Consider the following 20650-nt stretch of genomic DNA (forward strand, 5'->3'; position numbering starts at 1 on the left):
CTCAAAATAACTTGGATTTAGCTGAAGAATTCTCCATAGCAAATGGAATTGTGATTATACCTATTGGTCTTTTGATTATGTGTTCTCTGAAGATAAAGTAACTCCTGTATTTATTTTAGTCTGACCTCTTCCCTGGATTTGGTATTAAAATCTTCATAATTCATGCTCTAAACATCTGCTCTGAACTTAGATCAGTTCAGCTTTTTGTTGCCAGTTACATTTTATTTTCACAGCTGTACTTCTAATACACTTTGTCACCCTGCTTGCTGTGAAGACCGGTTTAAACCCTATAATAGCAAGTCAGACTAGACCTGCACGCCGAATAAATGCAGATAAGATAGTTTTAAAAATACAGTGTTTCCCTTAGAAAATTAGATAATTTGTTTTCTTTAATTCTTTAGAACCAGCTACACTTCAGACTGACAGTTTATTTGCAATAGGAAACAGGGTTCACTCACAAGGCAAAGAACTAATTATTGTGTTTCCAGAATTTAGAGCGTATGAAGAAGTGAACTTTAAGTTGGTTGTATATTCATGGCAGCAGCTGACACTATCAGAGACATTTTGCTTGTTTTGCTTGTTAGGTGTTCCGGAGAAGCCACAAATTACTGGATTTACCTCACCAGTTATGGAGGGAGAGAGGATGCAGCTAACTTGCAAGACATCTGGTAGTAAACCAGCAGCTGATATTAGATGGTTCAAGAACGACAAAGAAGTTAAAGGTATTTAAAAGGACTTTTATGTAATTTGATCCAATTGTCAAAACTACACATCATTTAGAATTCAATTTTATAGATAAATCGTGTTTGTAGTGTTTCTCATATTTGATCGTTACATGAATCCGTGATATAGTACAGAGATAAGGAATTGATTGTACAGTACTGGAGTGGTCATATAACCATCTTTTTTACTTTTTCTTCAGATGGTAAAAAATGATGTTTTGAATTGATCTGAACTCTGTTCAGCATAATAAACTCAACTGTGATGCTCCATAGAGAAACAGTTTATGGATTATTGTTATCACAGCCATACCACTCACACCAGATATTTCACCTTGACATGTCTTTTTGCCTTTCTAATATGATGTATGTCTGATCTGGTCAATAGCCAGTTTTATGTTACACTGCTCAAAGTGACCATTTGTGGCAGAACCGTCTGGAGGAGATAGGAGATTGTATTTCCCTTAGGGGAGCCACAAGGCCTGCACCAGTGAGGAAGAGTCGCGATGTAACAGTTGAGGGGAACCTCAGCTTGGAAACTGGGAACCTGCAGCTGTGGCACGGATGCTGACAGTCTGCAGTGAGGAGCAAGGAGAAAATAGATTTTAAAGTGGATGAGGAGAACTTAACAGGGACCTGGGGGAGCTGGACGCTGCTGTAACTGAAAAGTCATCAGGTGACTAAAATTGAAGCTCAAAACAAGGATTTGCCTTTGAGGTTGCAGTGAGATAGGAAGGAGTTGCATATAAAAGCTGTTTGGTTCTTTTCTGTCTTCTGTTTCACTTTGCATGTATTTTACTTAAAACTTAGTTTTCTAGTCCATATGGTCATAAATACTGGGATAGTTTAAAATCGTTTTTGCTGAATGAGTGGAGAAAGCTTTCTATAATGGAAGGTTTAGTCACATCTTCCACAGCCAACTGAGATGCCCATTATACAGTAGATGAATAAAAAGCATAAGGTGGTGGTATTTACTCATGTCACCTCTGTTCATTCTGCTATAAGACTAAATCAATAAATCATTCAAAATCCACCTTTTCTGTGTAGCTTTTCAAAAAAACCCAAACACAACTTTTATCTGCTTTGTCTCATATTTGTCTGACATTGTGGATGTTGTTAGCTCAATAAACTGCCTCAAACAAAATCACAGTGTTAATTACAGAATCCATTAATCTTCCTTTGCTATTCTCTACCACAGTTCAATGTACATAACCAGAGCTCTGATATAAAATTGGTAAATAAAGGAGATTGCAGTTGACTGTTCAAGGAACCCAGTCCCTTCTAGAAGTGTCTTTAGATTTCTGATGAAAATCAGGGTAGTGTTGAAGGAGACAGGAATTTTAGGCTGGAGTCATTTGAAATGTGTTTGAACACTTGTAGCAAGGGTAGAAAATGAGGAAACAGAACCATTCTTTTCAGTCACTGGAAAATTTGAGGAAATTGCTGGAAGAAAAGCAGTGCCTCATCAAATGTAATTAAAAAAGAAGAATTTAGCAGCACAGCTAACACACATAGCACAGCACAGATTCTGTCATCCAGAAAAGATGAGAGGATGAATATATGTATTCAAGACATGTAAATATTGAAAATTACTCTAAGCAATGTCAATACTTTAAGAGAACCACTGATGCAGTTGGTCTAACAGCACGGCAACACATCTGAAAAGATGTTATTTTTAAAATTATATTTTAAAATCTGGTGGAATAACTTTGCCTTTCTTTCAGCTGACATGTAATTGAAGCCAGCAAGCAATTTGGTGATTTGACCCTTTAACTAATTTGCTCTTCTCAACAGTTCCTCAAGGGATTTTTTTTTTTTTTAAATAAAGGAGATGGGGAAGGAACAAAGATGATGTGTGAAAAAGATAAAGGGGAAAAGAAACAACAACCAAACAGAAATGAGAGGGAGGCACTGAGCACATTCATTTCAGTTTCGTTTTCTAGGTCTTCTGAAGAGCATATTGCCATTTCAGAAAGGTTAGAAATAAAATAACCTAACCAGTTTGCAGTGGCATCAGCAGAAGTTACATTAGCTTTGTGCACTGTAAAAGGTGAAATGATAAATCTGAGAAAATAGATATGAAATTATATGCTAATGCAGCTGACATTAAAGGTTAGGAGTTCGTCTGTCTAGCACCAGTAAATCCAATTGTGTTACAGTGTATTATACATGGTGCGAAAGAATAAATGATGCATTGAGTTCAGAGTTGCACCAAAGGGGGAAAAGCCATTCTAAAATTGTAGCTCCATTGCTATTACTCAAAAAAGGAATCATCATCTGGTAAAGGAATACTGTTTGATAGAGCAAGTGTTAGTAATGAGAGGGACTGAATGGGAAGCACTGGGTATCATACCTTTTGCTTTAGTGTTCTGTCTCTCACATAGATGCACCAAATTAAAAAAGAGATCTGCACTTTAGCATTCTGGTGGCATTTCCAGAAGATTATTAAAAGCAGAAATACCGGAGAAGCTAAATACATAATTTTTCAGAAAAAAAAATACCTATTTCTTCAATATTTTTTTTTTACCTACTATGTCAACAATACTATGTAAAAAGTATGTTTTTAGGTCTCAGGAATATTTTTACTGTATTTTATTTTTTCCCCTAACAAAACTGGGCTTCAAAAGTAGATAAGATGTTTGTTTTGTTGCAATAGATTAAGTCATTTTGAATTAGTTTATGTATGTTTTAGCATACACAAAGAACTCAGAGGCACAAAACATTTTGTCTTGATAAACCTCTAAACTGAAGATTAAATTTGTTTAGATAAGGTCATTTCATGTCAGAACTTTATTTAAAATGTAAACAGAAATTATATTTGCCTTGCAACAGCAGAATGGTCTTATAGTATTTATATATATATAAAATATATATAATTAAAAGTGTGTGCTTTTAAAAATAGATGACAATGAACAATGAATGCTAGGCATTCTATCATTTCTATTTATTATTTTCACTATCAAACATCTATACTTGTGAGATATAAACTTGCATTAGTTAGTACAAGCATATCTGTATGTGCATTTATCTGACAGACTGATAGAAGTGGGCCCATAGTTGACATTTGGCCCAACCTCGGTTCAAAGTTTAAGTCAGGTTGCTAAGGTCTTCTCCAATCCAATTTTGAAAAATCTCCATGGACAGGGATTCCATAGTCTGTCTGGGCTAGATGTTTCAAGCATTTCAAAGCCCTGATTGTGGAGAATTTTCTTTATATGTAGATACTTCATGATACATAATCAGAAATTTTCCTTAGTGTAACTGGTGTTCATTGTACCTCAACTTTTGCTGTACGCCTCTGACAGGACTCTGGCTTTTTATTCTCTATGACCACACATTAAGTACTTGAAGGCAGCAGTTTGATCTGGTTTTAGTCTTCCTCAGGTTGAACAAACTCATCTATCTCAAGCTGTCCTCGTATGTTTTATGCTCCCACCACTGACCATCTGTATGGCTCTTGGCTGAACCTACTCGGGTTTGTCAACATCTTTCTTGTACCCAAAAGCCCAGAAGTGGACCTGGTACTCTAGATGCAGCCACACAAGTACTGAATAGAGGAGAAGAATCACTTGTCTTGACTTGCTGGCCATGCTATTATTAACGCAGGGCAGCCCTTTTTTAGCTTACAACCCTGTAAGGGCAAACTGTTGACTAATATTCAACTTGTCTTCAAGACCTCAGTTCCTACTCTACAAAGCTACCTGCTATCTAGTCATCACCCAACCTGTTTCATTGTAGTGATTTCCAGACAAAGTGCCTCTGTAACGTATCATTTAAAAAAAAAATCAGGGGGTATTTAGGAGAGAGAGGAGTAGCAAGAAAATAAATTAAGTAATGGACAACAGTGGACATATTTAAAAGCTCTGTAAAACACCTGGGTGAATATTCGGAACTCTAGCATCTGTTAACACACCCAGTACCTGATCTGCACTGCTCTTACAACCAGGTGGGCTTACATTCCTTTAGCATACATTGCCATTACACCTTCACTTTGCTATGAAGAAACTTTTAAGAAGATAAAGCTGATAAAGTGGACAAGCTAAGTATTTCTGCTGGGGATGTCAACAGTTTATAGAATAGTATCACATCCTTTTCACAGAGGTAATTAACTCCAAGAGTTGAACTCTTTCAAACAATAGATGTCTAGAGGAAGACTTCTAAACATCCGTTTAGGAAATTAACTGCTTTTGTTTTTCTAAGGGATTAAGCATCCACAACCTCTCACTGAAATTAAAGTTGACGTTTTCGGGAGCTGTCTGCCCTCCTACTGAAATCAGTAAACAAAGGAATGTGTACATTTCTTATAAGCAGAAGGCTATCTATATAGGTGCTTATTATTAAATTTGGAAACCTAACTCTGGGAAAAAAATCTCATGTGTTTGCTTTAAATATGAGTGAAGACATTGGTTGTTTGATTATAATAACTGCACTTTAGCCGTGGTCAATATTTCTCTCACCTACTGATCCCTAAATATTAATAGTCAGAAATGGAAATCTCTTAAAGCCTAGCAAACAACAGGCAGGAAAATGCTTGTATGCAAGAAATAATTATTTCTTAGGGGAAAATGGAAACTGTGTGTCTTTGTAGTGTCTTTGTCTATCTGGAGACAACAAAAAAAGAGTACCTTTCTGAATTCAGAGGTATTTTAAATTTAAGGTGATGTAGCTTAAGCCATTTAAGACTTGCTTTCTGAAACTTATATTTCATGTAAATTTTATTTAGGTCATCTTCTCTAATGGGAGTTAGTATAATTTTTAAAACTGAAACTTCTCACTTCATTTTTTAGGACACAGAGGACATATACAATCTCAGTGTAATTTAGTATATGTGTTTATGTATTTATAGATGTCTTCAAAGGCTTTCATTGTAACAAATCAATATAATGAGCTAACTATTTTGCTGAAATAAATTAAAATCAATAAGCATTATAAGTAGTTGGGAGCCAAGTAAAACTGTTCTAAATGATGTGTAAGAAGACCTCATTGCAGTTAATGCATAAAAACTTTTTAAAATAAATGTTCAGTCTTTGGGATCTTCAGCTTTGATCTGACAGATACGTCCTACAACAGAACTTTCTGAATTTGAACCTTGAGATGAGTTGAATACTTATTAAGCATAGCTGTAGGCTCCCTGCACTCTAGTAAAAACTCCGAGATTTTTGACTGAATCTGCACAAAAGCAGAGGGCAAATTTAGCATGATATAAAGCAGTGAGTGGAAGGTCTCTGAAGTGATTTTATTTCCAGGCTTCTTGGGACTTGTCTGTAGATTCCAGTGAATACTATGATGTGCTCTATTTACAGTTCACAACCATTGATAGCTTTGATAAACTTTGGTTTAGTTTAATCGTAAATTACCATAATTCTGGACAAACAAAAAAATAATCAATGAACAAAGTAAGCACAGGATTGATGTGACTACATACATACATACAACCCTTAGTTCACATGACTTCAGTAATATCCATATATTGCATTACTATGAAAGATCTTAAGCATGGACTTGGAAAATGTAATACTTAATGACACTATATACATAAGGGAAGTGAGGGTGGGAGGAGGACACTTTTTTTTTACTAAACTACAGAGAAAGTTTATATCAAATTTGGCCCTAAACATATGAGAGATAATGAAAGAAAATTCCACTTGAGTGCAGCGTCATGTAACCAATTTTAAAATTTTATTTTTCAATATATGTCTCCTGCTCTGACAATTGGAGCAAACTGAGGAACAACTACAGTCTAATTACTTTTGTTTTAAAGAGATCAATACAGATATGAAAGAGGTGTCTTTTCAACAGTGTGATAGATAATTTAGCTGTCTAATGCTGGACTAATTTTCCTAAAAATATTGGAGAAAATTGTTTGTTTCTTCTTTCTTTCAGATGTTAAATTTTTAAAAGAAGAAGATGCAAATCGTAAAACATTCACAGTCAGCAGCACACTGGATTTCCTAGCAGATCGAAATGATGATGGTGCAGTTGTAAGTTGCAGAGTAGATCATGAGTCGCTAAACTCTACACCTCAGATAGCAATGCAGGTTCTAGAAATACACTGTAAGTAATGCATGTTATATATGCTTCTTTTTATAGTGGTGTTTTGTTTCAGAGTTTTTATCATGGGAAAATTAGAAAAATCTCTGGTATGGTATGGATGGGTAATGTTTTTCTGTTAGCCAGCTTCTCTGGTTTGTATTTGGTTGGTTGGTTGGTTTTGTTTTTTGGGGGTTTATTTTTTACAGACGTCTAAAAAGTTTAATGAGAGCTTTACCAGTGAAAACACTGAATCTGAATTGCTGATTTGCTTTGAGAAATGGTAGAGAGGAAATGCATTTGTGTTTTATCTTTGTCATTCTAGCAATGTGAAAGATTTCTTAAAAATCAAAATCATAGTAGCTCACAATTTGCCTTGAAAGTATCTAGAAACCTGAAACAAGGGTATGAAGAAACAAAGTTCACAGTAGACTGCCTCAGTAACTTTGAATCTTGCTAATGAATCTCTGTGCAATGCTATTAATAACACAAGTCCAGGAGAAAAAGCCCTTTGGAATTTATTTTTAGGCCTTGTCTATACAGGATATTATTCTAGATAATCCAGTATTTCTATATACTGGTTTATTTTCTTCAAACAGGATTTCTGGAAACTTGATGTTTTCCACAGTGCATCATTTCAAAGCTGAATGAACCTGTCTGTGTATCTGTACGTTACACTCTGAAGTCATGTTGTCCTTTGAGTCAGGGTTTTTTTTTTCACTTATAAACTGTGGGACACTCAGGTGAACACTTTTTCACCATCAGATGACATTTTCCTAATCACTTGCATTACACCCACCATTCTTAAGGGGACAGCTATTTGGATTTCTGCAGAACACCTGCACTTTTGATTGCCAGCGGACAAAACCAGGCATCTGCGAAATATTGTCAGACCAGGTGAAGGGGAGAGACCTTTCATGAATCTGTTCCTAGGGTAGGGGTAATCAACCTGTTACAAAGCAGACAAGTTTGTCCATAAAGCAGACAAGCTTCCAGTTGCTGCAGCTACTCCTGAGATACCATGTCAAGGACTGCTGGCATATAAAATGTGTTTCTAAACAGGGATATTTCTATCTGAGCATCTGAGACTCAGCACATGTAAAATGCAGTAATGGCAAAAGCACTCCATGCATAGAAGCTGACAGCATTGCTAAAAATTCCATCTGCAAAAAAGTCTGCAAATGAAGAGGATGTGGATTAGCATCCACAAGTAATAATCTACTGAAAATAACTGTTATCTGAAACATTCTGCCCATCATTTTACTGAGGGACATCAAAGCCTTTCTTTACCAAATGGCTATAAACACCTGCCTCCCCTAACATGTTCAAATGACATCTGTACTAGAGACATGAACCCTTAACAGCTTCATTTCCTTGAACTTGAAATCCCACAGCCATCGGCCACTGAGCTGGCCTATGCCTTCACTTCCAAATTGCTTGCTCTTCTTCCGCTACCCTGCTCGAGGTGGTGGCACTACAGGAGATGAACCACATTGAATGAAACAGTAGATACAGAAACATGACAGCTATACAAGGTTTAAACTAAGTCACAGTGGCTGAAATGTGATGTGATTCAAGGTAAAGGCAGGATTCTTCTTTGTGCCACCATCGTAAGATCATAAGGCAAACAAGGCTTTTTGTGGCTCTCGCATACAAAGCTTCTTTAACATTTGTTGTTTCCTTCTGATTTGCACCCTAGGTAGCAAGATACTACCTTGCTAAATAGCAGTGGGGTGTCTCTTCCTCTGTGCCCGTTGCTTCGTTTTGAACATGACCTTTCTCTCATCTGTGCGTTCACTGAATTTCTCTAACAAGGACAAACCTCATTGGGTGTTTACTATTACTAATGTCCTTTATGTTACTTCCCCTCAGACTGCCAGCTTACCAAAAGCCACAGTGCACAAGTAATTAATTATTCTCTATCATTCCTGCTTGCTCATTTTCTACCAATCAGTTTAATACTCTCCAGCACTAGTATAGAGCCATTATATATGGAAAGATAAGTAAGAAATGTGCCAAAAGAGCTCAAGTTTAGAAGAGAGCGTGGAAATACCTTTTAAAACCATGGAGAAAGCAGTATTTTTTTATTCATGAGAAGAAGACTAAGAACTGGCAATTATTGTCCTTTTCCTTACCACCTACATACATACTCAATATACTCAACTCAGTCAACATACTCAAAGGTCTTATACCAGAGAAGTTTCTAAAGGAAACTTTATAAAAAGGGGAGATTCAGGGAACTAATGATGTGGTTCGGTAGAAAGCCTTTAAGGAAAAAAGAGGAGAAGGTTGATTTACTAGAACAATACCTAAGACTGAATGGAGTACACTGCACTGGAACTGGACCTCCTGATTTTTTTCTCCTGGTACTGTGCACCATCGTTGTGGGTATTACTGGAAGGTGCTAACTTTTTTCCCATCAATCTATAAGACTCCAAACATGTAAGAGACATCCTATTTGTATTAATGAGAGGGATGCTCACAGGACCCAGTGTGAGCCGACCCAATATATCCTCAATGCCACCTGACAGCCCTTCAAATATAGTGCTAACAAAATAGATGAATTATGGGAACCCATGAGAAAAGTCAGGAGAATTTGTTAATCTGAAGTCCTGTATAGGCTCCGAAATCACAACCAGGTAGCATGGCATTGCTCCATAGGGTGCTTGTTCTGAATGTCCCAGGGGTATTTCAGATGAGCAGAAGGCTATAGGAGAATGATAAATTACCTTAAAATGGTCAAACAGAACAGCACAGATGAGCATCAGTTTGGCAGAGAACAGATGCACAATGAAGGGGCATCACCCACTAGAACTGCACTTGGTTTTTAAACTCCTTCCTATAATCTGAAAAGTTTTATCTGTGGTACATGGATGCTCCTTACAAATTATCAGTGTATCATCACAGGTTGGAAACAAAAGGCAATAATACATTGTCTAGCCATTTCTGTCCTGTATAATCATGCTTGAAAGTAAAAAAGTCATCTTTGTTTTAAGCAAGTAGCCCCTGACAATGAACAAAACATTTGTGGCTTCATCAAAACAAAACCAAAAAAAAAAACCAAACCCAAACCCAAAAACAGGCTAGGAAAAGGAAAACAACAGAACAGTAGGAATTACAAGATTGTTTTTGCATCCAGTGGATGAGAGGTAAAGAAAAAGGAAAGCAACGTAATGGTTGGCATGACAAGTTTTTATTTATGCCTAGTGAAAGACAGAATAAAATTAATTCTGTCCTACACGATGAGACTATGTGAAACAGATATTTGTAATGAGTCTATGGAGTGATGTAGATAGAGGTGCTTATGAGTCCACACAGCTGCTTTTATTCTTTAACAGGAAGTAAACTTAACAAAATGAAAGCCAGTAATGCCATCAGCAGTGATATCAAAATGGAATATACTATGTTCCGTCTTCCCCTTACACAAATCTTACCTTTTATTAGTGTGACAGAGCAATCAAATCAGCTTTCTCCGGTAGTACTACATTACATGAAGTGAAGGTGAGGACTAAACTTTTAAGATAAGAAAGTTTTAATTTTCTTTTAAAATATATATGTGTATGTAACAATAATAATGTCTGAGTCCTTCTGCTGCCTTTTTTTTTTTTTTTTTTTTTTTGATCAGCCCTTGTTTTCACAGGGCTTTCCAGATTAATTTGGCAGGCTTCAAATATTAAACTAATAGGGATGCTTTTGGGGTAAGCATACTGTACCCCACTCCAGACTGTGGGATAATTAGCTCCTCCAGCCTTTTGAGTTTTATTTATCACTAATTTGTTTTACGTCTCACTTGTGCTTAATCCTGCTCATCTGTATGTCATGCTCTGTGTACTGCAGTGCAGCCCAATTGCCCAGGTCTTTCTGTTGTGCTGAAAGGTTTCGCCATAATTTAGTTTCTGCTTGGCCAGCAGAGGTTTTGTGGTTGCATGACACTGCTTGCCGAGTTTATTTTTCCCCTGACCCTTACTGTCAACAGGAAACCTAAAATAGACTTGTATCCCCCGTGGCTTTGCTCTGAAGTTTGCTTGTCAGCCTAGCTGCCACTGATTATTAGGAAGTGCTTCTTGTAAATGATAAACACAAATCTCAAAGGGATATTTCATTTCATTGTTTACTTCTGCATTCAGACTAAACTAAGAATGCATTCTTTGTTCCTGTATTAAAGAATCACAGGTGCAGTACTTCAATTTTGAAAGCTTCTCAGTACGGTATTTGTGAGGATGTATACTGCGAGTCCTCACGCATACTCCTGAAAAGACATTTTGAGGGCAAGTAGAACTTGTGGTCCACATCTGGGAAGTGAGTGCATTCTGCTCATTCCTCCTCCGTGTCTCAGACACGTGCTGTTGCACAGAAGCAGCATCTTCACTTTCCTCCAGGTCTTACCTGAGCAGAAGCCAGCCAACACATTGCTTCCTACTGAACAGAGTGCCGAAAAATCACCCAGTGGCAATTACCTTACCTTAGTGAAGATTCTCTGACTACAGTAAATTACCCAGCAGACCTCAGTAAAAATTAATTGTATAAGGCTGCCCCAGAGGCTGCTTTTGAAGCTTTAAAGTGAAATCAAATCATTTGAACTTCAAGCCTAATCATCGCGATTCTAAAATGGCAGCTGTGATGTGATCCGTGTTAATGGATTCAGTGAGATTTTGCTCAAAAGCTGACCACGCTCCCAAATGACAGCACTAATAAGCTAAATATGTGTTATGTAAAGAAGTGCCTGGAGAGGCAATTTTTATTAAATTCTATATTGGCAGACATAGATGTGCAGATTGTCAGTCTGACCATTCTGTAGCCATCAGCTACCTTGCTTCTACAGGCTGTTCCAACAGTGTTTGTGCAAACAGGCTGTTTCTTCATTTGTGGGTTATTAGATTCTTTTGCAATGAAGGTCTGAACTTGACTTTAAAATTAAGCAGCTATTCCAAGAGAATGTCGGAATTATTGTCCGGGAAATAAGCTTATTGATTTTGAATTAAGTAAACAAAATGCTTCAAATGCAGCAGACTGCAGATAAGCAAATCAGCAATGCACTTGTGCAGCCATGTAGAAAATGGTGTGTATGTGTGTGCATGTGTGTCTAACAACAGCGTACTGCTGTGATTTCTGATATATTAACAAATGGAGGTTACTCTGACAATGGGATGCGTTTAGAATTTCTGCTGGTGTAAAGCAGAGTAATTTTATCAAAGAGGTGCACTAGCTCATGCTCACCGAGAGAATTTAGCCCATTATTTTTACTTGGCTGGTTTCAAGTTTTTGTTGGAACACAGTTTCTACAGTTACATGTTCTGAACAAAAATAATATGAAAACATATGAAACTTAGTATCTATATACTTGTGTGTGAATATGTGAAAATAAAAGATATTATATGTAATATTTCTTACAATATACATTCATATAATACTACATGAAGCAAGACATTATAAAGGCAAGAAAAGGGTCGTGCATGGTTGACTGTTAGACCCTTAGTCTATGAAGAAAAGACTTACAGTTGCATATGAGAATAGTATTTACAGAAAAAAAAACCCAAACTGTGTCTTCCTTAAATCTTAATGTTTAATTCTCATTAATTAGTGACATTTTAAATATGTTAGGTGGCTGTTCAGGATGACTGTCTCAACCGCAGACTTGCTGTCTTTTTGTAGCTCAGAAGAGGCAGATGCATGCCCATGCAAAAGCACACAAACTTGGACACCTCTTAGCTATGATAAAAAATGAGGCTGGAGGGACAGTTTTCCCTGTTGCCTACATATGGTCCTTCTGTACTGTAAGTGGGTAAAATATGTGTCACACATTCATTTTCTTTCAGCTGTGTGGCTGAGGCAGACCACTTGTTTTCTTGAAGCTGTTCAACTAATACTTAAGATTTTAATTTTGGTTTGGTGTGCTGCTTTCTTTTTACTTGCTTTACTTATTTGCGCCAACTTTGTGCTTAAAAAAAATTTCTTTTACTCTGGCACTTTGGCATGAGTTCTGTCCTTTTTTCCTTAGCGTCAGGATTTATTTATTTATTTGTTTGTTTGTTTGTTTCTTTATTTTTACATGAGTTATGTCTCCCAGAACTCCCCAGGAGTTAACTGGTACCCATGCTTTAGGAACAAAGGCACATTTCTCTGTTTCAGAAGCAGCTTGTGCTGTCTAGGCAGACAACATGTTTTTCCAAAGTGAAGAAAATAGAGAGTTCAAAGATGTCTCCTTCAGTGATCCTGATCTTTCATTTCTGACCAGTCAACAGCATTATTGATCATTCTCATTTGCTTTTGACCATCTCTTGATTACGCTGTGTGACACCCTAAAACACACGCGCTAAAGTAAAATCTGGGAATATTTGGCATAATTACACACTGCCTCAATCTTTGCATGAACAGTCTGGCAAGTGATACGTCCCAGGGTCAGGAGATGCTTTACTAACTAGGAAAATGAGGTGTCACAGCCTTCCAATTTTTCATTTTTATTTTTTTTTTACCAGGGCCCCAAAATACTGAGCCAACTCAAGTTAATACAGATAGACTGTATGTTGAGTCAGGAGTGAAAATAGTTGGGATTTCCATAAGAACCAAAACTTGCTTTGGCTTTGCCATGAGGGAAAATGTTGATCTGACTATACCTGTAGTCGATAAGCCTGAGCACACAACTCTTATGTAACTTCTGATACAGTTAAAAGATTTGGATTTCCAAGGGGATAGTTCTCTAAGGCCATAAAACAAAGAACTCACTTGAGATTTGCACATCCAGGGCTTTGCAGTTCTATTTTCCAAATTAGCACAATTTGCTCTTTTGCTATAAGCATTTTATCTTAGAGTAATTCGAGTGTTTTGGAACTGTGATACCTCAGAGACCTCTAGAACTTGTGGAAGGTGGCCAGTATCTCAGGCTTAAGCCTTCTTTCAAGAGTAACATGATGGCACAGATGCAGTGGCATATTCTCTGGCATGGTCCATCCTACTGCATACTCTTCATAACAAATGGCAAAGAAAATTTCCCTTTGAGGAGACAGAATTGTTTTGTTCCAAACTGATGCACTCTTAATGTTTTTGTTGGCTTTAATGCTTTATTCTTCTGAGTTCTTAGACTCAGCTCTGGGATTGAGACACATCTAGGCTATGTGTTCTTTTTTTTGTGGAAACAGTCTGCTGTCGGTATTGTACAGCTACCTAGACCCAACCTTTTGGAAGTCACAAAGTCATTATCAGACTCTTATCTCTTCTGCTAAGCATACCTGTTAAAGCTGGGTATGAATAGTAGGGCACAAGAAGGAAACCCAGAACATATTTTTTTTTTTTAATTTTGGCTGATTTGTCAGGACTGTGGGTGCTGTAAGAACGTCTTTGCTTCAGACAGCAGCGTGCTAGGTTTTGCTCCAGCACTGGCCTATCGCAGGGATGTTTTTGACATGTGTCCTTTATCCTTAGCAATGAAGTATATTTCCCATCCTGAGTTAATGGAGGGTAGTAGCTGGTTAGTGTAAGATACCACCCAGCATCTTGATCACCTGGGCATGGCTATGGCAACGTTGTTCCTACAGAACAGAAGGCCTGGACTCGAGTTCTTAGATCTCAGCTTTTCAGGTGGGTTTCTCTATCTGACCTTCATCTAACAATTTAGATTGTCTTACTGATTAAAGCCACTTTTTGTTCCTGCTTAAAAAGCAAGAGGGCTGTGTTTTCTGTGCGATGGGCAGGCAGTCCTTGGTCTCCCACAAAACCTTCCTCTCTGACCATAGGCAAGCTTTGTAAGCCTAAGAAAACAGGAATTTCCTTCACTTCAGTGAAAATCTGCCAGCTGCTTGAATCCCTTAGAAGCTCGTGAGGAAAAGCTAGATGCTTTCTTAAATGGGTACCTGAGTCTGAAAGAGTCACTGTCTCTTGTGACTGATGCTCCCATACTTCAGAGGTCATCTGAATGTGTTCCTGGTTTTCTCTTCCAATAAAGATGTTCTGCTGGACTGCAGTGACCTTGAAAATGAGAAAGTTTCAATATATTCCGGTTATGCTGTGAGATAAGTTTACCCTTCGTACACATTGAGGTTTCCACCCAAGACTCACCTATGTGGAGATACTGTTCTGGTGTTTTACCTGAACTGTTTGGGTTTTTTTATTCGTCAATCATGGTGTGAATGTTAATGTGGACAATAAATATATCTCAATGTTATTTCAATACTTCAGTGACCAGCTTTCCATTCTGTATCCCTTAAAATAGGGATATTTCCATATTTACTGGTGTAAGATGTAGTTAAAAATAGTAATAATAAGAATGCAAATTGAAAGATACAGCTTCAGCACATGTTCACCTCTTCATATTGAATGAAAAGTAAGTAAGAAGCTCTTCTATTTAATTATTTAGCTCAATAATTATATAAACATCATGTTAGTAAGTAAAATTATCTAGTTTAGGCTTTTCATATTAGTGAATGCTTGGAACAAATGAAACACAAAGGATAGTTACTGTAAACAGTAAAGAATGATATCTGTGAACATGAAAGTTCAGTGCCACAATTTGCATGTTTAAATGAGATCAATTAGGTTAATGATGGATGAAAATAAGAAATCCATAATTTAAATGCAAAATAATTCAAAAACTTGTAGGACCATTTACTGCCAAACTTTCAGCTTTCAAAGGGGGTATCTAGTTCAAAGGGTTAATGCACAATCCTGACCTTTCCCATCTGGAGGCTTCTGTTCAAATATAGTTTACAACTGAAATATAATCTAATATAATTTATTTCTTGCTAAAATCCTTTGTAGGAAAATCCACAGAGTGACTTGTCTATTCTGCATTGAAACTTTAAAATACAGTGTGGGCAGGTTGTTTCATTTGCTTGTTGTGTGTTTGAGGGCTCAGGAAGGTTTCAAAAGAAGTTTGGGAGGGAATGTTTAATAATATTAAAGGTAGGATGTTCAGCAAGTAAATGTGTATGCATAATTCCATTTCAGCTGTGTAAGCCTTTAGACATAGGGAAGAGACAACCCAAGGACAAAAAAGGCCTGTAAAGACAGAGGGCATGGCTACGCTGGGAAATGGAGCACAGTGAGATCATCCCTGAACCTGTTCCAAATGCATGTTTGAACCACGGAGCGCTTGGCCATGTGGACATGCTAGCTTTGGTCAGTGTGGTGATGTTTCCAAATTAATGAGCACTGGCAGGCTAGCAACTGTTTTCTCTCCAAAGGGGAGGCTGGGCACAGAACCTTGCAGAGCTCACTGTAGGATTTTGAGGTCGCATAGTTGATTCGGTTCATAACTGGCCACGTGCCATTGTCATCAGTAGGAATCTCCCACAGTGAGTGAGCCAAGACGCTGGAGGATATCCTTAGGTGGACATAAGAAAGAGAACAAGTTAGTTCATCTACCTGAAAAGACCAGAAAACTAGCATAAAGGTGTAAAAAAGGCAATGCAGCTGATTTCCTGAAATGATAAACTTTTCTCTACATAAGGAGGTAGGTTCCAGAAATAATAATCTATCACAGAGACCCCAAAAGCAGTATCCCCCAGACTGGCTGACTGATTTTTGAAGCTCCTAAGTAACATGTAAATAACAGTCAGCTAACTATCAAAGGGATTTAAAACGTCACTTCTCTGCATTGTATTTGATAAGATGAATGCCTACATGGATATAATGTGAATATATTAGATTATCTGTGTTAGAGATACGTAGTGGAAGGTTGAATTTACAGAAAAAACAGAAAGCCATTTTTTAAAATATATGTGTTATAACAACTTTATATTGGGTAGCACTAAGAGGACAATAAAGACTGAGTAGCTGAATGAAGGTCCATTGTCTGAGCAGTTCCAGGTGAGGTCCCCAACCAGAGCAATAAAATTTCAGGTACATGACTAAGATCCAATAAGATCCATGCTGTCTTTGAAAATATGCTTAAAATACCTTTTCCTGTTTTGCCTAGCCTAGGCTTGGTGTTATTTCAAATGGGATCATCTTGGAAGGAGAGTGATGATTATAGGATCTGTATAGCTCACCCCCCAAGTTACAGCTCTGGTCACCTTCAGCTAGTCAGCCTAACGACAGGAGGGCAGAGCTCTTCCAGGCCCTCCCTACAGAACAGTTTGGGAGGCTGCTTATTGCCAGAACTGATGACTAGGAAGCGGGTGAGATGGTTTGGAGAAAACCACATACAGAGATTGTTAGCAGGACCTCCCAAGGAATAGAAGTTTGCCCTTCATGAGTGTGTGGTATATATTTATAAGGAAGAAATCAAATTTTCATGCCCTGATACTACTGCTCAGTTGTTTTTATATAAAGTTTTATAGTGTCCAGTATCTGATACAAATGTCAGAGAAAGGCTTGAAGGGGTATTTGGGTATGCTGAGCATCCAGAGCTCTTCATTTACTCTTTCAGCAGTTTTGGATGTGCTGCTATTCTCAACCCATATTCACGATAATTTAAATCAGACACAACAGAAGACTGAAGGCCTTAAGCAAAAGAAACTGAGGATACGGAAGACAAAGTTACAGTGAAAGGTCATGTTCTGACTCAGAGTTAGGTATTTCTTGATAACATACGTGATTTAGGCAGAAGGCTTTTTTTTCTCTTGCTTTTCTTCCTTACTCCTCTTAGGTGACATGGCAAAAATGAGATAGATCAGTTGGAGAGTGCATGGTGTAAGGCAACAGACATATTAAATCAAACAGATCAAACAGATTGTTTAGTCTGAACAAGTGGCATGCCAGAAATAATTAAACAAGGTAACAGTTGTAAACCTAAGGTTCATCACTTGCATTCACTGAAGGAAACAGAACAGAGTTGCCAAAGAAAATGTATTTTCAATCATATCCTTCATGTGTCTATGTGACTTAAGGGATAACTAAGAAACCAGTGACCCATTCTGCAAAACCCTGTAAGGGGCAGTAGCTGTAACTGGTGCTAACGATCTCCATGAAGGGGCACACATCAAGAACTGTGGTGACAGTGCCGCTCCGTCTACCACTTAATCTGGCAGGGTCTACCAATATATCCAGCGCTACGCTCACAGTTTAACAATCATGTTGGAGCAGCCTGGTATGACTGACAGGTGAGATGTTGAAACAGGTGCTAGGAATATTTTTAACGAAGTACCAGATAATCAGTGTTCACAGAATTAGTAACCTAAACGGTTTTCTGCAAAGTTGGTGCTTCAATTCAGGCATTTGAATTATGAGTGTCAGGGTGGAAAATTTCACTCGTCGAGCTTTCTTTTCCCCCACATTGCCATTTGGCTTGTTGTTTTGCATCCAGGAGGGTGTTTTTACAGTCTCCTGGTACAAATTGTTATTACTTTTTTCTCCAACAAAGATTGTTTTAAATAAATTAAAAGAGAAGAGATAAAGGATGACATAATAGTCATCAAAGAATCTCAGATTACAAAGGGACCATATGCTGCTTCTGGTCTTGCTTGACTGTGAAGTAGTTTTTGAAGGAGTGTGAAAAGAAGATAAAGGAATATCCATGTGGATATGTTACCAAGTTTTCACTTTTCTCAAAGCTAAGTATTTAGAAAATATTATAAAGCTTAATTTTACAGTATCGTCGAACACATTTATTGAAATGAAATACCATTGCCCTGACACAATCATTTGATCTAGATTGTCTCACCCACAAACACTACTAATAAAATAGCTTGTCAGATACGTAATACTTAGTTTTTCTTTCATCTGTTTAAGCAATGAGTCATCTGTTATATTCTGAAGCAGAGCATCAAACTGGCTGTATGTCCCAGGGTAATTTGATGACGTTTACCAATGCAGACTTGCTTTGCAAGCGCTTAGTCAAAGCAATAGGGCACAGGCAGAAGCCGTGCTACTTGTCATTTACAAAGGGAGCCCAGTTCTGGTGAATGCTGATTCACAGCTGTAGGATGCAGGCAGCTGGGAAGTGTAAAAGCTATTAAAAATGGTGAGCACTTTCACAGAGCTGATTAGAGTACTCCTCTCTCTTCTTTCGGATCTCATTTGGGATATCCAATTTGATGTTTATTTTTGAACATACTAGAGTGGTTTGTCCTTGGAATTTACTTTGAAAGTCTTTTTGTTCTAGGCTTAATCCCGTAGGCTTTTTAGAAATAGTAATAAAATTGTGTAGGAATACAGAATTTTCAAGGAGTTTTGTAATCCATCTATTGCTTTGTCATAATTTTTTTGTAATCTATATATTAAAATTATGATCTTCTCATGGTTTCTGAGGGATAAAAAAGATACCTTAAACTGTCCTGTGCTTACTCCAGTGCTAATTAATCTGGGAAGTAGATACACCATCATTTTTTGAGTTATCTGCTTATTTTATCTTGGCATCTGGAAATGATGGAAAGCTTCCAAGGAAATAAAAGAGAAAAAGCACGATGAAAAATGTAGAAGACTGTGACATAAATAGATTTTGCAAACATGCCTTTTCAAAAAACAGGCAAAAACAGGTAGAGAATAAATGAATTAGTCTCTCAGGAAATGCTTTAAAAATCTTATCATCTGGCAGTCATTTATTACCAGGTAGCAATAATCTTTTATTATTGGACTGTTAGATTTTTATAACATTTTTTAAAATGATAGCACCAGAACTGTTGTTGTTCACTGCCACAATAAAATATCAGAGAAATTTATGGAAGCTTTTCAATATTCAGAAGGTTTGCGGTCATAAAATAAAACTATGAAGTAAAGACATGCGGCTGCTAGCTCATAATTTAGCTAAACCTGTAAGAAGAAAAGTGTGTTCTAATGAATCATTCATAGTGATTTGGACTCTGGTACAAAAGGTAGTGGTGGTTAGTGTGCAAAAAACTAAGCAGGGTAAATAAATTAATTAAAAGTGACAGAGTAAACCTGAGTATTGTAGATCCAGGCGGGAGATGCTGCTGCACACAGTGAAACGATTATATCAGAACTTACAGTGATCTGGGAACAGTCAGTGGGCAACGGTAGGAAGGTGGGGGGCTAATACATGGTCTATCCCTTGTGGTAACAAGGGAAAATGTGTGAGTTTTCCTGGGTAGTGGCAATCACTGGCTATGCAGACAGCATGAAACAATAACTCTCAGTGAGAGAAACCTACCAATTCATCTGAGCAGGATAGTAGTATCACGGTCCATTGCTCTTGGGACTCTAGTTAGAAATAACTCAGCAGGTTATGTCAAGAGAAGAGTGCGGGGAGCCTCACCAGCCAACCACAGCAGATTTTCATATCTTGCAACGAGGCACAACCTGCTTGCTGAGTATATGAGAATCCTCCTGTTATTCCTAGAAATCCCAACTGAATTTCCCGTACAGAAGGAGAGACGCCTCATTCCAGTGCCTTTGCCAAATGAGCTGGCAGCCATGACATGGATGCTATACCATAGCTAGGGCCTATGGATTTTGTTCTGTGGGCTGCCTGGAGCTGGAGGGAGTGTTTTCCGAACCGGTGAGTAGTTAGTAAGACGTGTTCTTTGTGTTGCTTAGGGTTCGTGAAGGTGAAAGCTGGCATTCATGGTAAGCTCACTGATCACAGTGTGAAGAGTTGCTCTGTCACACAGTCATAGCTCTCTCCCTGAGTGGATCCAATGACATATTTAATGTTACGGCATCCAATGCAGAATTGCATTGTTAAACAAACCTTTTTTTTACTAGCACTACTTTTAAGGCTTTTTAAATCGTGTATAGACAAAAACTTCTAGTCATAAAAGGTAATTAAAATCATCTAGTCACCATTCTAAAAGATTAAATAAGAAGGCAGTATCGGTGTTTTTAGAAGAAGGGCTGTGAATGATGCTTGTAGCACATCCTGATGTATCTTGAGCACTTGCTTCCTCTGACAAACCCAGCAAGTGATGTATTTGTCCCTCCCTGTACTAGTGTCTTTCCTATTACTGTTAACATAATTTACACTCAAACAATAAGTCCCTCAAGGATCACAGACTTCATTACAACAAACT

The 20650-nt window shown here is 37.6% G+C and overlaps 1 protein-coding gene across 3 annotated transcripts in view; it reads left to right on the top strand.

Annotated features, from left to right (window-relative positions):
• Positions 1 to 20650, top strand: part of CADM2 (cell adhesion molecule 2) — a 689497-nt gene that overhangs the window by 558724 nt on the left and 110123 nt on the right. For all 3 annotated transcript variants that reach the window (XM_080376574.1, XM_080376575.1, XM_080376573.1), the window contains 2 exons: positions 585 to 722; positions 6603 to 6773. In XM_080376574.1, the coding sequence (XP_080232700.1) occupies positions 585 to 722; positions 6603 to 6773 (309 nt within the window). The remainder of the gene's footprint in view (positions 1 to 584; positions 723 to 6602; positions 6774 to 20650) is intronic.

The sequence above is a fragment of the Falco punctatus genome, assembly GCF_963210335.1.
Source record: "Falco punctatus genome assembly, chromosome: 2".
In the NCBI taxonomy this organism is placed as follows: domain Eukaryota; kingdom Metazoa; phylum Chordata; class Aves; order Falconiformes; family Falconidae; genus Falco; species Falco punctatus.